Genomic DNA, 12218 nt, shown 5'->3' on the forward strand with positions numbered 1-12218 from the left:
GGACTGAGTAAGAAATGGGTTGAATAAGATGTTTAATTTTAGATAGGTTGAGTTTCCAGTGGAGTGGAATGTCTCATGAAGAATATTGAATGAGATCAGCACAAATGTCTGTGACTTCAAACACTGTTTAAAAAGAGGGGAGGGAACTGGGTTCTGCATTAAACTCAGATTAAGAGAGACCACTACTCAATAACTATGTTGAAAAGACAGAAGCTGAGTGTTCTTCTGCTTTACTGTGTGTGTATCATATTGTACTTTTTCTTTTTTCCTTTAATTTGATTATCGTACTATATATTTTAAGTGAAGTTTTCTGTACTTCAGGGACAACTACTTTGGTCACTGTTCCTTTGTATGAGATTGTGCATTTGCTCCTTTTTTCTTCATGAGTCTTGCCCCTTACTGTGTTCCTCCAACTTTCCCCCCCCTTTTTAAATCTCTTTCAAACAAGTCTGGTTGGAAAAAACAGGTTCTAGGGGAAAGATGCTTTCACTCTGAAAACCTGTGGAGATGATAACATGGTGTAAGGAATACCGAATTACTCCCTGAAACCTGACAAATACTATGACCGCAGTCAAGACATTTGGCTTTGGGTCATACATTCTTCCTCTGATGTCCTAATCTTTTGAGATCCTGGAACCTACTAGTCTTTATTCGCTGATGAGATGGGTGACTGTCTTTAAAGTTGTAATCATGTTCTCACTGTTTGGCTGCTGTGTTTTAGAGAAAAATGCTTGGAAAGGGTGGGGGCTTCCTCCATTAAAGAGCTGAAGGGTTGGCTACCTTCAATTTCTTTGTCTTAGCTTCTTCTTGCTACCTCCCACAGAGATCCATATGGCTTTGGAGATGGTCGAGATACAAGACGTGATCGATCCCCAATTCGAGGAAGTCCAAGGAGAGAGCCCAGGGATGGCAGAAATGGCCGGGATGCCCGGGATAGCAGAGCCATTCGAGACCCCCGAGACTTGCGGGACCACAGAGATAGCAGAGACATTCGGGATCACAGAGACAGCAGAAGTATGCGTGATGCTCGGGACATGAGGGACCTCAGAGACTTTCGTGATCTAAGAGACTCTAGGGATTTTCGGGATCACCGGGACCCCATGTATGACAGATACAGAGATATGAGAGACTCCCGAGAGCCCATGTACAGGTACTTATTCAGCCATCCGCGTAGATCTTTGTTGGGGTTTTTTTGTAACAGTCTTTTTTTGTGGGTGTTCTGCTGAACTAATTGGAAACTCTGTAAGGACAGTGACTTTATCAGCCTTAGGTTTCCAGTGTCTAGCGAGTGGCAGTTGTGCTCCTCAATAAATATTTGCTGAATGTGTGAATGTTCAATGAATTATGCTTAGTGAATGAATCTGGATCTCTCCCTGTAGCCTATGAAAGGTAGTATTGTGCAAATGGACAAAAAAGATGGAGTGCAAATTGTTTTGGCAATGCAAAAACACAGGGAAGACACACGCGTAGCCAGTAAGTCTGTGAAAAGACTCTCCGCATCATTAGTCAACAGGGAAATGCAAATTAAAGCCACAATGAGATACCACCTCATACCTACTAGGACGGCTATGATAATTTAGTAAGGAAAACAACAAAAGAAAAGAACAAGCACTGGTGAGGTGTAGAGACTAGAAGCCTCAAACATTGTTGGTCGGAATGTAAAATAGTATGGCCGCTGTAGAGAGCAGTTGGCAGGCGGTTCCTTAAAAAATTAAATGCAGTAGAATTGCTCTGACCCATCAATTTCACTCTGGGGTGTGTACCCAGAAGACTTGAAAAGAGGGGCTCAAACAGATACTTGCATGTAAATGTGCAGAGCAGCACTCTCCACAGTGGCTGGGAGATGGACAAAACCCGAAAGTCTGTCAAAAGGTGAATGAGTTAAAAAATGTGATATATCCATACAGTGGAATATTATTCAGCCATAAAATGGAAGGTAATTCTGACACCTGCTGCAACAGGGATGGACCTTGAAAACATGCTAAATGAAGTAATCCAGACAGACACAAAAGAACAAATAATGTGTGATTCCAGTTACATGAAATATCTAGAGAAGACAAATTCACAGAGACAGAAAATAGATTAGAGGTTATAGGGATGGGAAGTGAAGAGTTACTGCTTAATGAGTGTTCTGCTCAGGGTGATGAGAAATTTATGTATAGATTTATATGAAATATTTGCATTTTTGTATGTATTTTAAATAACAATTTTTTAAGAAGCACAGGCAGGGGGGATGGGAGTCCTCAAAATTAATATCAGTCATTACTATTAGTTATTTTGCATTTACTTTAAGCCAGAAACTATTGTGAGAGCTTTCTGTACATCCTCCCAGTCATTTTGCAAGGCAGGTTAAGAGTCACAGCCACCGAACTGATAAGCAGTGAATCTCGTTTGTCTAATCCCAGAGTCCACTGCCTTACTGTGCTGTTTCCTCACAGGGGACTGGGTCTTGAAGAATTCTCTATATCTGAGTTTTGCAGGATAGGTGAGTTTTAACTTTGTGCAAATTTCTCCCACTTTTCAGGAGAGAAAGCTCTTATGACCGGTACCTGCGAATGGATGACTATTGCAGGAGGAAGGATGACCCTTACTTTGACCGTTACAGAGATAGCTTTGATGGACGAGGCCCTCCAGGCCCAGAAAGTCAGTCTCGTGCAAAAGGTAAAGTAGCAGTTTATTTGTTACTGATAGAACACTTTACAAATAACCAACTGGAAAGGGACTAACGACTTGGCAAAGCAATCCACAAAAAGAAGAAATACAGATAGCCTGTTAGTATGTAGGGAACATTTAGCTTGAAAATAATTTGTAAAATGCAAGATTACTATCATCATCTTTAGTCATGTAACAAGAAGTAAATACAAAATTGTAGCAATAAGAAATGAACAAAAGATTACAGCTGGAGAGGGTTAATAAGTGCTTGCTTTTTGCCTGTTAACCAAATAACTACAACTGTCTGCACTCTCTGTGCGGGATGTGATGTGGGGTTTTTTTGTTTTATGTGTAATTTTTACCTAATAGCGTCTCTTTTTTAGATAAAGACAAAATGTTTTTTCAAAGCCTGATTATTCTCAATACATCCTCAAAGATCTCGTAATTGTTTTGTAGTTGAAATAAGAGCCTCATTTTTAATTTGTAATAAAACTTTACCACGTGATTTTTTTTTTTTTCCGGAACAAATTAACAAATACCTGTCAATGAGAGTCTTAAATAGTTGTCCCCAAAATGCAAATTAGAATAGTAATGGAATACTATCTTTTACCTGTCAAGTTGGCAGGAATGTTTAAAAATGACAACACCCGGGGCGCCTGGGTGGTGCAGTCGGTTAAGCGTCCGACTTCAGCCAGGTCACGATCTCGCGGTCCGTGAGTTCGAGCCCCGCGTCAGGCTCTGGGCTGATGGCTCAGGGCCTGGAGCCTGTTTCCGATTCTGTGTCTCCCTCTCTCTCTGCCCCTCCCCCGTTCATGCTCTGTCTCTCTCTGTCCCAAAAATAAATAAACGTTGAAAAAAAAATTTAAAAAAATAAATAAATAAATAAAAATAAATAAATAAAAACGACAACACCCAATGTTGACCAAGATGCAGAGAATTAGCACTAGGTAATCTGCCCCTGTGAAGGGATAAGTTAACAGCCTTTAGAGGGCAGTTTGGCAGTATGCAGCAGATGATGTGTTTAAGTGACCATGCCCTCTAATCCAGCCATTCCATTTCAATGAATTTATAGTAATAAAAAATAATAATACTGGCTATTTTTAGGAGGTAGTCCAGAAGAGTAACTCAGACAGAGTATATGTATATTACGACCTTGGCCTACATACTTGTAGGATTTAAAGTAAGGTCTGTGGCTTATTTTTATAGAAAGGCACAGTCCATATTTCAGTTTTCCTTGTCGGTGTCTTACAGAACGTTTGAAACGTGAGGAACGGCGTAGAGAAGAGCTTTATCGTCAGTATTTTGAGGAAATCCAGAGACGCTTTGATGCTGAGAGGCCTGTTGATTGTTCTGTGATTGTGGTCAACAAGCAGACTAAGTAAGAATCCTTCGGTTATTTCTCCTGAGTAAGGAGAATGGTCAGAAGAGAAATGAAGACTTCCTTTGGCAGCCGTACCCACTGAACTTGGGCTGTGGGTTCTAGCATTGCTCTCCTACATTGAGCCAGAGTTCTGTCAGTTGTGGCTTGACAGAAAACCCATTGCAAACTGGCTCACGCCCCAAAGGGAAATTTTTAGTTTGCCTGACTGGGAATATCAGGTATGGCCACATCCAGTGACAAACCACGTCATCAAGACTTGGTCCCTGTATTACCCTCGTTCTCGCGCACGCTTTCTACTGGAAAAGGCAGAATGGCACTAACCCTATACATCTGTCTCAGCAAAAGCCTCTGTTTCCCAGTGCTTCCATTTAAAGGCCTGGAATTGTTTCTCATTGGACTGACCTGGCTCACTGTCCCATCCTTGAACCAGCGGTGCTAAGATTCCCGATTAGCCAGGGCTGGGTCATGTGCCCCATTCCTAGAGCTACAGGTGGAATTAGGCCTGTGGAATCATGTGGACTGAGTAGGAGAAGGGTGCTTTCCCAAAGGAAAACTGCAGAGGGACTATATGTTGGTCATGCAAAGCAATAGATGCCCCCTTCATGGAGCCACCCCGAATCCCCACCACTTCGGGAGACACGTGTCTCTGCATTGGCCTGCCAGGCCTTCTTTATGAAGTGCCGTGATCTTGCAGAACTGTCAGGAAACCGTTCTAGCCAATCCAGAGTTCACAGTACCTCTTTGCTTGCCTCTTTTTCACATTGTTTCCTGAAGAGACCGAGCAGAGAGGCACAAGGGAGCGTAGCAGCTTGCAGGCTTGGCACTGGCTATGTTCCCTTTCCCCAGGTGGTTAGTAAATAACTTCATGTGTTTTCTAGCAGTTTGAGGTTAAAGAGCTAATTTCAAGGCAGAGACTAGGGAAATAGGTGTCGAGACACCAAGCAGCAGGCAGAGTTCCCAGGCTCTGGGCTGCCTTGTTTAGAGATAGATGCCACTTTTAACTGTGGATAGGTTTTGGTTTTTTTTTTTTTTTTTTTTTCTTGACACAGGATAATAGCTGTTATTTTCTAAGCACCTACTCTGCTATCCCTTGCTAGGCGATTTACTTAAATTATTTTTAATCTTCGCAGTCATCACGTTACATGTGTGTTCATTCAGCTCCTCTCTTACGTGTATGGCGAAGCTAGGTACTGGGATGCAAGTATATAGGGCCCCTTCCTGTGGTGGAGCTTACACCCTAGTTGGGCAGATGACAACAAAAATGGGGGTATTGGTGATGAGCCCTATGAGAAGAAATATATCAAGGATCTAATTTAGATTGGAGAGAAGGTCAAGGGAATGACATGAGTGGAGCCATATTCCTGTTTTGTTGGTAAAGAAACAAGTTTGTAAGAGGTTGAAGGATTTGCTTAAATCCTCACAATTTTGTAAGTAAATGATAAGGTTGGGATCCAGACTCCTCCTAGCGTTAAAGCCCATGCTTTTTCCACTCTATTGTGCAGCACCCCAGAGACAGGTACATGCCTCAAGTCTTGGGCAGCAGGATGGTGTTTAAGGAAAGACCACTGCTCTGCAGGATCAAGAAAAAGACCTGGGTACTAAGGACTGTGCTGTTGGTAGCTTAATATGTGACCATTCTGAGCTAGGCATAACCATTCTGAACTCTGGTGTAAGGGATGGAATTGGTCTAGATTCTTGGAGCCTGAAGAGGGCACTAGGGAGACATGGGATGTGCTAAGATTTGAACTCTCCATAGGAGCACACACTGCTGGCTGAGGTGCAACAGTATACAGATTGGGAGCTGGTCAGGGAGTGCTCACTTGGATCCTGTTTGTTCCTACAGAGATTATGCTGAATCTGTGGGGCGGAAGGTACGAGACCTAGGCATGGTAGTGGACTTGATCTTCCTCAACACAGAGGTGTCACTGTCACAAGCCTTGGAGGATGTTAGCAGGGGAGGGTCTCCTTTTGCTATCGTCATCACCCAGCAACACCAGATTCACCGCTCGTGCACAGTCAACATCATGTTCGGAACCCCACAAGGTACGGAGGCCCGAGTGGGTTAGAATTCCAGAGATAGTCACTAGTCCATTAATTCTTTGATGCCCTACTGAGAAGAAGCAGGTTTGGGGCAAATGACTCATATGTCAGCTCAAAGATGGTGGGTCCCTTTTATAAGCACACTGGAGGAGACTTGCATAGTCACTTACTCGTCTGATATTCTTTCAGTGGATGCAGTTCTGGGTCTGCTGTATGGAAAACATTATATTTAGCTCTCAGGTATACATAGCGGGATGCTGGTAAATGTGTAACCACTAGTTCTGGGAAGGGGGCAGGAGGCATTGTGGTTCACAGCATTTGCTGATGGTGTAAATGCTCCCCCTGTGTGTCTTGTTTCAAGCCACCAACATGCAGTCACTTCAGGGACGGTTGGGAAGAGACATGCACCGTCAGCTCTCACCATTGAGAGCAGGTGCCGGCACACCTCTGGCAGATGTGCACCGCATGGAGCGTGCTAGAACCCTTGGCTTTCATTAGACTTTGTAATAAGGGACTGAGGACACAACAGGCGATGGGACAGTCTGCAAGTGTGCTAGAGAAGTAGAGGGGGCAGGAGAGCAGGGAGGAGGCCCAGGAAGTCCTTGAAGCCCTTCCCTGAAGATGCTTTTTAGTACATCGCACTCAGGATGTTAGGACTCAGCCAACCGATGGCCCTGGCCATTGCTCTTCCAGCCCAGACTAGACTTTGCCCTTTTTCCACCACATCGGAATCTCTTTGCCTGACTTGTTACCCATAACCATAAAATACATAGGGCTCTCACTAGGTCATTTGTGTCTCTGAGCAGTAGTTTTCAAGATGTGTAAGGGCATTTCTGTGACGTTCTGAGGCTTCTCACCACCCTGTAGGTCACGTTGCCATGGGTAAGGAGAGGAGGTTATTTAGGGTCATATTTGATCTTAACGCATGACCTTTGAACTGATGAATTCAGAAACAGTAGGCCAGCTCTATCCTGAGTGTCACAGTAGAGAGCCAGACTTTACAGAAGAGCTTTTTGGCCCCCTGCAGCCTGCCTCCCATGGTTATTCCCCATGTGGTCTTTTTGAATCTGTGGGAGACCGTCATGTTTCTTTGGTTTTTACTACAAGTCTGTGATCTAGGAATTCCCCCGAAGAACCAGCTCTGTGAAAGGTGTGTGTGTTCCCCACCAAAGAAATCTATTCACCTGTCTTTCCAGCCTTCGTCTCCCCCACTCTGCTCCGCATCGTAAGGCTTTTTGTCACCAGAATGGTTTTCTGGCTGGTTTGAGGTTAGAAAAGCCTTGGTAGAGTCCAGAAGTTGGGCACTCACAACTGTCATGGGAGAAAATAACTCCTGTCATTCTCTCCTACAGAGCATCGCAACATGCCCCAGGCAGATGCCATGGTGCTGGTAGCCAGAAATTATGAGCGCTATAAGAATGAGTGCCGAGAGAAGGAGCGAGAGGAGATTGCCAGACAGGCAGCCAAGATGGCAGATGAAGCCATCCTGCAGGAAAGGGAGCGCGGAGGCCCCGAGGAAGGAGTGCGCGGGGGGCACCCTCCAGCCATCCAAAGCCTCATCAACCTACTGGCAGACAACAGGTACCTCACTGCCGAGGAGACTGACAAGATCATCAACTATCTGCGAGAGCGGAAGGAGCGCCTTATGAGGAGCAGCACCGACTCTCTGCCTGGTGAGCTACGTGGCAGGGCCGAGGTGAAGTTCTGACTCTGCATTTCTCTAACCCCCAGGCTCTGTTGGGAGGGTGGCAGGCCCAAGCTCTTTGGGGTGGGTAAGGGGAATGAGCCCGTCCCCTGGGTTCTCCCACGGGCCATCCTTGCTGATGTAATGATAACTTAACATTTGGGTACTGAATTCCAGTCCCTGTAGTTAATGTGGCGATGGGTGGGCTAAGATTGCCAGCTACCTGGTCACCGAGATGGATGCCCTTTGTTCCTTTAAGTAGTCCTCTGGGGCACCTAGGCTGTTTTCTGGAGACAGCATATACCATGAAGTAGCTCCTTTGGGAAATTGATGTTATAGTCTGTGTACTATGTGATTGATGTGCTCAGTGATTGTTGTTCTTCCCTGGCTGTTAAGCCTCCTGCCCACGGAGGGTACTTTCAACTAGATACCTCCTCCTTCTGTCTTTTAGGCCCGATTTCCCGCCAACCACTCGGGGCGACCTCGGGTGCCTCGCTGAAGACACAGCCAAGCTCCCAACCGCTCCAGAGCGGCCAAGTGCTCCCCTCTGCTACACCCACTCCAGCTGCACCCCCCACCTCCCAGCAAGAGCTTCAGGCCAAAATCCTCAGCCTCTTCAATAGTGGCACGGTTGTGGCCAATAGCAGCTCTGCATCCCCTTCAGTCGCTGCCGGAAACACCCAGAACCAGAATTTTTCCACGGCAGCGAACAGCCAGCCTCAGCAGAGATCACAGGCCTCTGGCAGTCAGCCTCCAAACATTTTGGGACAGGCGGGATCTGCTCGGAACATGGGCCCCAGGCCTGGGGCTCCTTCCCAAGGGCTCTTTGGCCAGCCTTCCAGTCGCCTGGCACCTGCTAGCAACATGGCTAGCCAGAGGCCCGTGTCTTCCACAGGTATCAACTTTGACAATCCAAGTGTACAGAAGGCTCTGGACACCCTGATCCAGAGTGGCCCTGCTCTCTCCCACCTGGTTAGCCAAACTACAGCACAGGTGGGGCGGCCCCCGGCCCCGTTGGGATCCTACCAGAGGCATTACTGAGGCTAAGTCTCTCAACTGTCCCCAGTCCCCTCATCCCCTGGCCTCCTCCCACCTACTGCGTTCAAATAGAGTTATTTGGAGGATGTTCTCTGCGCCTCTCCAGGTCTACATCGAATGTTTCTACCACCTGCTCTCTCTTCTGCCCAAGGCTTTGTTGCTTATTCCTTCCAGAGTCAGAGTTTATACTGCATTTGGGGGTGTATCTTTTTTTGTTGTTTTTGGTTTTTGTTTTGTAGAAAATAAATATCTCTGGGGTCACTTGGGCAGTATAGGTGTCCGGGCTCAGTTTATATTTCATGGGTTTCTCTGGTCTCTGTCAGCTGGATTTGGGGGTTGGGGAGAAGGAAGAAGCCACGCCCCGATCGACTGAGTTTGGAACAGCATTTGCATGTCCGTCGCCACCACCTTTGTTCATTTTGAACCTACCAAGGTTTTTTTCAGCTTCACACAGGCCGACCAGAGCTCAAGCTCCTGTCTGCAGCTGCTTCCTAGGGTTGCAGAAAGCCAGCCTGGGCTGGGCAAGCACGGTGTCCTCATGCCCCGTTCCATGTGTATGGGGTCTGCCGGAGGATTCATAAAGCAGCTGCTCTGGAGTTTGTCTAGGAGAGTGCGTGGCGGCCACGGAAGCAGGCACTTTTCTGCCTAATCCAGGGTTGTTAGTTTGGGGTTTTCTTTCTTTCTTTTTTTCTTTCTTTTCTTTCTTTCTTTCTCTTTCTTTTCCTTCCTCCCCTTTTTTTTTCTTTTTTCTTTCCCTTTCTTTCTTCCTTTCTTTTTTTCTCTTTCTTTTCATTTCATTGGAGGATCTCCAATGGATTGAACAGCTCCAGTCACCAGCAGTTCAACAAGAACTGTAATCTGGGCCCTGACCACTCTCACCCCCTTAACGTTTTTGTCAGCTTCTCCCTCTCCAGTGCTAGTTTCATGGAGGTTCTGAGAAAGCAACTCTAGACTCTGGCAGGGAACACCTTTTTTTTTTTTTTCAGTGATTGTTTTGAGCTTTTGGCTCAGAAATCAGGCTCTTATTTTCATTTGGACTCTTCTGTTTCTGAGCAGCAGGAGGTAGGGACCATTTTGATGTCAGACTTTTGGTAGCTGGACATGTCCTTGATACAGGTGGTTGTTCATAACTTTTGAGCCAGAGTGAAATTATTGGAGGGAGGACTTCTGGCTGCTGCTCTCTATGGAGCCAAAGGAAGCTGCCCTCTCCCTAGGGATGGTGCTCATCAGAGCCCTGTGGGTCACAGTCTCAAGGGTCCCCTGCAGGGATGAGGGAGGGCAGGGACCTCAGCTGAGTCCTTGCCAGTGGCTGAGCAAACAATGCTTTCAAAAACTCAAGGTCCCCGATGGCAGCGTTTTATGTTCTGACCTGTTTGTGTTCTATAGTGTTTTTTTCCTCTTTGGAATTCTGTGTTGTTAATAAGATGAGATGATTACTTTTTATTAAAATGAAAAAGTAAAGGCTGTGTTGTCTTTTTGGGGTGTGAATAACTGCAGAGGCATTCCCTCCCCAGTCAGAAGGTGAGGGCCCCTGACGGAACATTGACTGGTTTCCGTCTGCCGTGACGCCTGCCCCCTCTTGTCCTCATCTGTGGTTGCGGTCAGCCCCGAAAACCTCCTCTGACCCTAGTCCTCTTCTGCCACACCTCCCCCGGTCAGAAGCTTTAACATCAGGTCAGAGCAAAAGCCTGCTGGCTAATTATGATGCTCTGTTAAACGTGCTTGTTTGTGGTGGACTCTCAGTGTGGCAGCAGGCTCGTCCGCTCACTCTGGGAAAGGGACGTTTCTGAGGAGGCCGTTTCTGGCCGCTGGCCAGTGGAGCAGGGTGCTCTCCCGCTTTGATTTGGCCTCAGCTGCCACCCTGTGTTCTACCCGCTATGTGGGGAGTTGGCAGAACCGTAGAGTCATAGAAAGTGGGCGCCTGGAAGAGCATTTAAGGGCCAGGAGCCTGGGGAAGGGGGCGAGGCCGGACCAGCACGGGCCTGACCTGGTTGTCCCAGGCAACCAGACCCTGAGGAGCAGCCCAGCCAGGGACCGTGGGTCGGGGTGTGATGAGGCAGGGCTCCTTCCGAAGAGCCACCTTGAGTTCCGCTCCTTCCCCCTCAAGGGTCCATACAGCACACCTCAGGCTGTGAAGGGTATAATAAAATTATTTTTATTGCATTTTGTGCAGACGGGAGTCTAAAAAATACAGTAAAAGCTGTAAAGCATTAAATGGGAGCGGAGGAGCATTCAACAAGAAAGGAAAGAACCAACGCGCTCCTTTCCATATTGGCACAAAGAACACAAGATCAGTACTGAGGCGGAATGCGGAATACTGAAACACTGAAAATTAAAGGCAGGCCTAATAATAGTAATAAATAATCTTGATTTGGTTTGCAACCTCTCCTATTTACAAGGGTTTTCAACTTCATTGCATTGCCCTGCACATAGATCGGCTAAAACAAAAGCAACACTAGTTCTCACTACGAGGCTATTGAAATATTGCACTCAGAATAAAAGTCACTTGAATGGACATGAAACATCTAGCTACAATGATTATAAAGATAATTTGATGAATGACCTGTGATAACATTCATAACAAATATTGCACATGTAGCACAGAAAACTTGGGTTTTGTTATGGGATGTTTGTCTTCTTCAACAGAAACTTTGCTCTTGCCAACCAGACATTCTGGGCCCAGATAGTGCAACTTTGGTTCCCTAATTGGTGGTGTTGATACAGCCCCTTCCCCTTCTGCCCAGGCTGCCGCTTAGCCTGGGGATGCTCAGGCCCCCCAGAAGGCTAGACCCAGCTGTGGTTCTCGGAGGTCTTTTGAAAGATGCAGGGGGGTCAGGTGGGGGGGCCTGGTGTCTTAATATTTCCAACCTTCTGGAGAGTCCATTTGCCCCCTTATCAAATCTCAGAGGGCCTTGGCCTAACAGGCAGATACGGAGACCTACCTCCAGCCACACCTGACCCAGTCTATAGACGGCAACAGCTCCAGCTCTCCGCCTTGGGCTCAAAGGGAAGGAGGTGGTGAGGTCAGGAGTACTCAGTAGCCCCAGCTCTGGGAGGTGGGCAGGATGTCTAACTAGGTGCAAATGTCAGGGACCTGGAGCTGGAGGTACTGAACCCGGTCCCAGAGGGCGCTGGAACGAGCATGCAGTGCCTGTCCCCCTTCGTGACGTGCCCTGGGGGAAGGGAGCCCGCCCAATGCGCCTTCTCTAGGGATAGACGGCGCCTCCGACCGGGCTGCGTGGAGCAGAAGCGCCAAGGACCGGAGTTGGAGAAGCCAAAGAAAGGCTTTGGGTCCCGGTTGGAGGAGGGCAGAGAGGCGCTTAGAACAAAGCACATGGCGACTCCAGCCCTCCCCCAGGCCCGGGTGCCTGGGAGACGCAGCTAGAGGCCGCTGCTGGGCAGCAAGGCCCGGCCCCGGCACGC

The 12218-nt window shown here is 47.1% G+C and overlaps 1 protein-coding gene across 2 annotated transcripts in view; it reads left to right on the plus strand.

The window, feature by feature from the left end:
- The window catches only part of NCOA5 (nuclear receptor coactivator 5), a 31134-nt gene extending 20878 nt beyond the window's left edge, over positions 1-10256 (plus strand). The window contains exons 3-8 of one of the 2 annotated variants that reach the window (XM_047068193.1): positions 824-1150; positions 2525-2661; positions 3904-4030; positions 5877-6076; positions 7426-7746; positions 8209-10256. In XM_047068193.1, coding sequence (XP_046924149.1) covers positions 824-1150; positions 2525-2661; positions 3904-4030; positions 5877-6076; positions 7426-7746; positions 8209-8798 — 1702 coding nt within the window. In that variant the 3' untranslated portion in view covers positions 8799-10256. Of the gene's footprint in view, positions 1-823; positions 1151-2524; positions 2662-3903; positions 4031-5876; positions 6077-7425; positions 7770-8208 lie in introns of both variants that reach the window. The other variant, XM_047068194.1, reaches the window with a different exon arrangement.
- The last annotated feature ends 1962 nt before the right edge of the window (positions 10257-12218 follow it).

The sequence above is a fragment of the Lynx rufus genome, unplaced genomic scaffold, assembly GCF_022079265.1.
Source record: "Lynx rufus isolate CCGP_SWC_20201006 ecotype Redwood Valley unplaced genomic scaffold, mLynRuf1.p SCAF_8, whole genome shotgun sequence".
Classification (NCBI taxonomy): domain Eukaryota; kingdom Metazoa; phylum Chordata; class Mammalia; order Carnivora; family Felidae; genus Lynx; species Lynx rufus.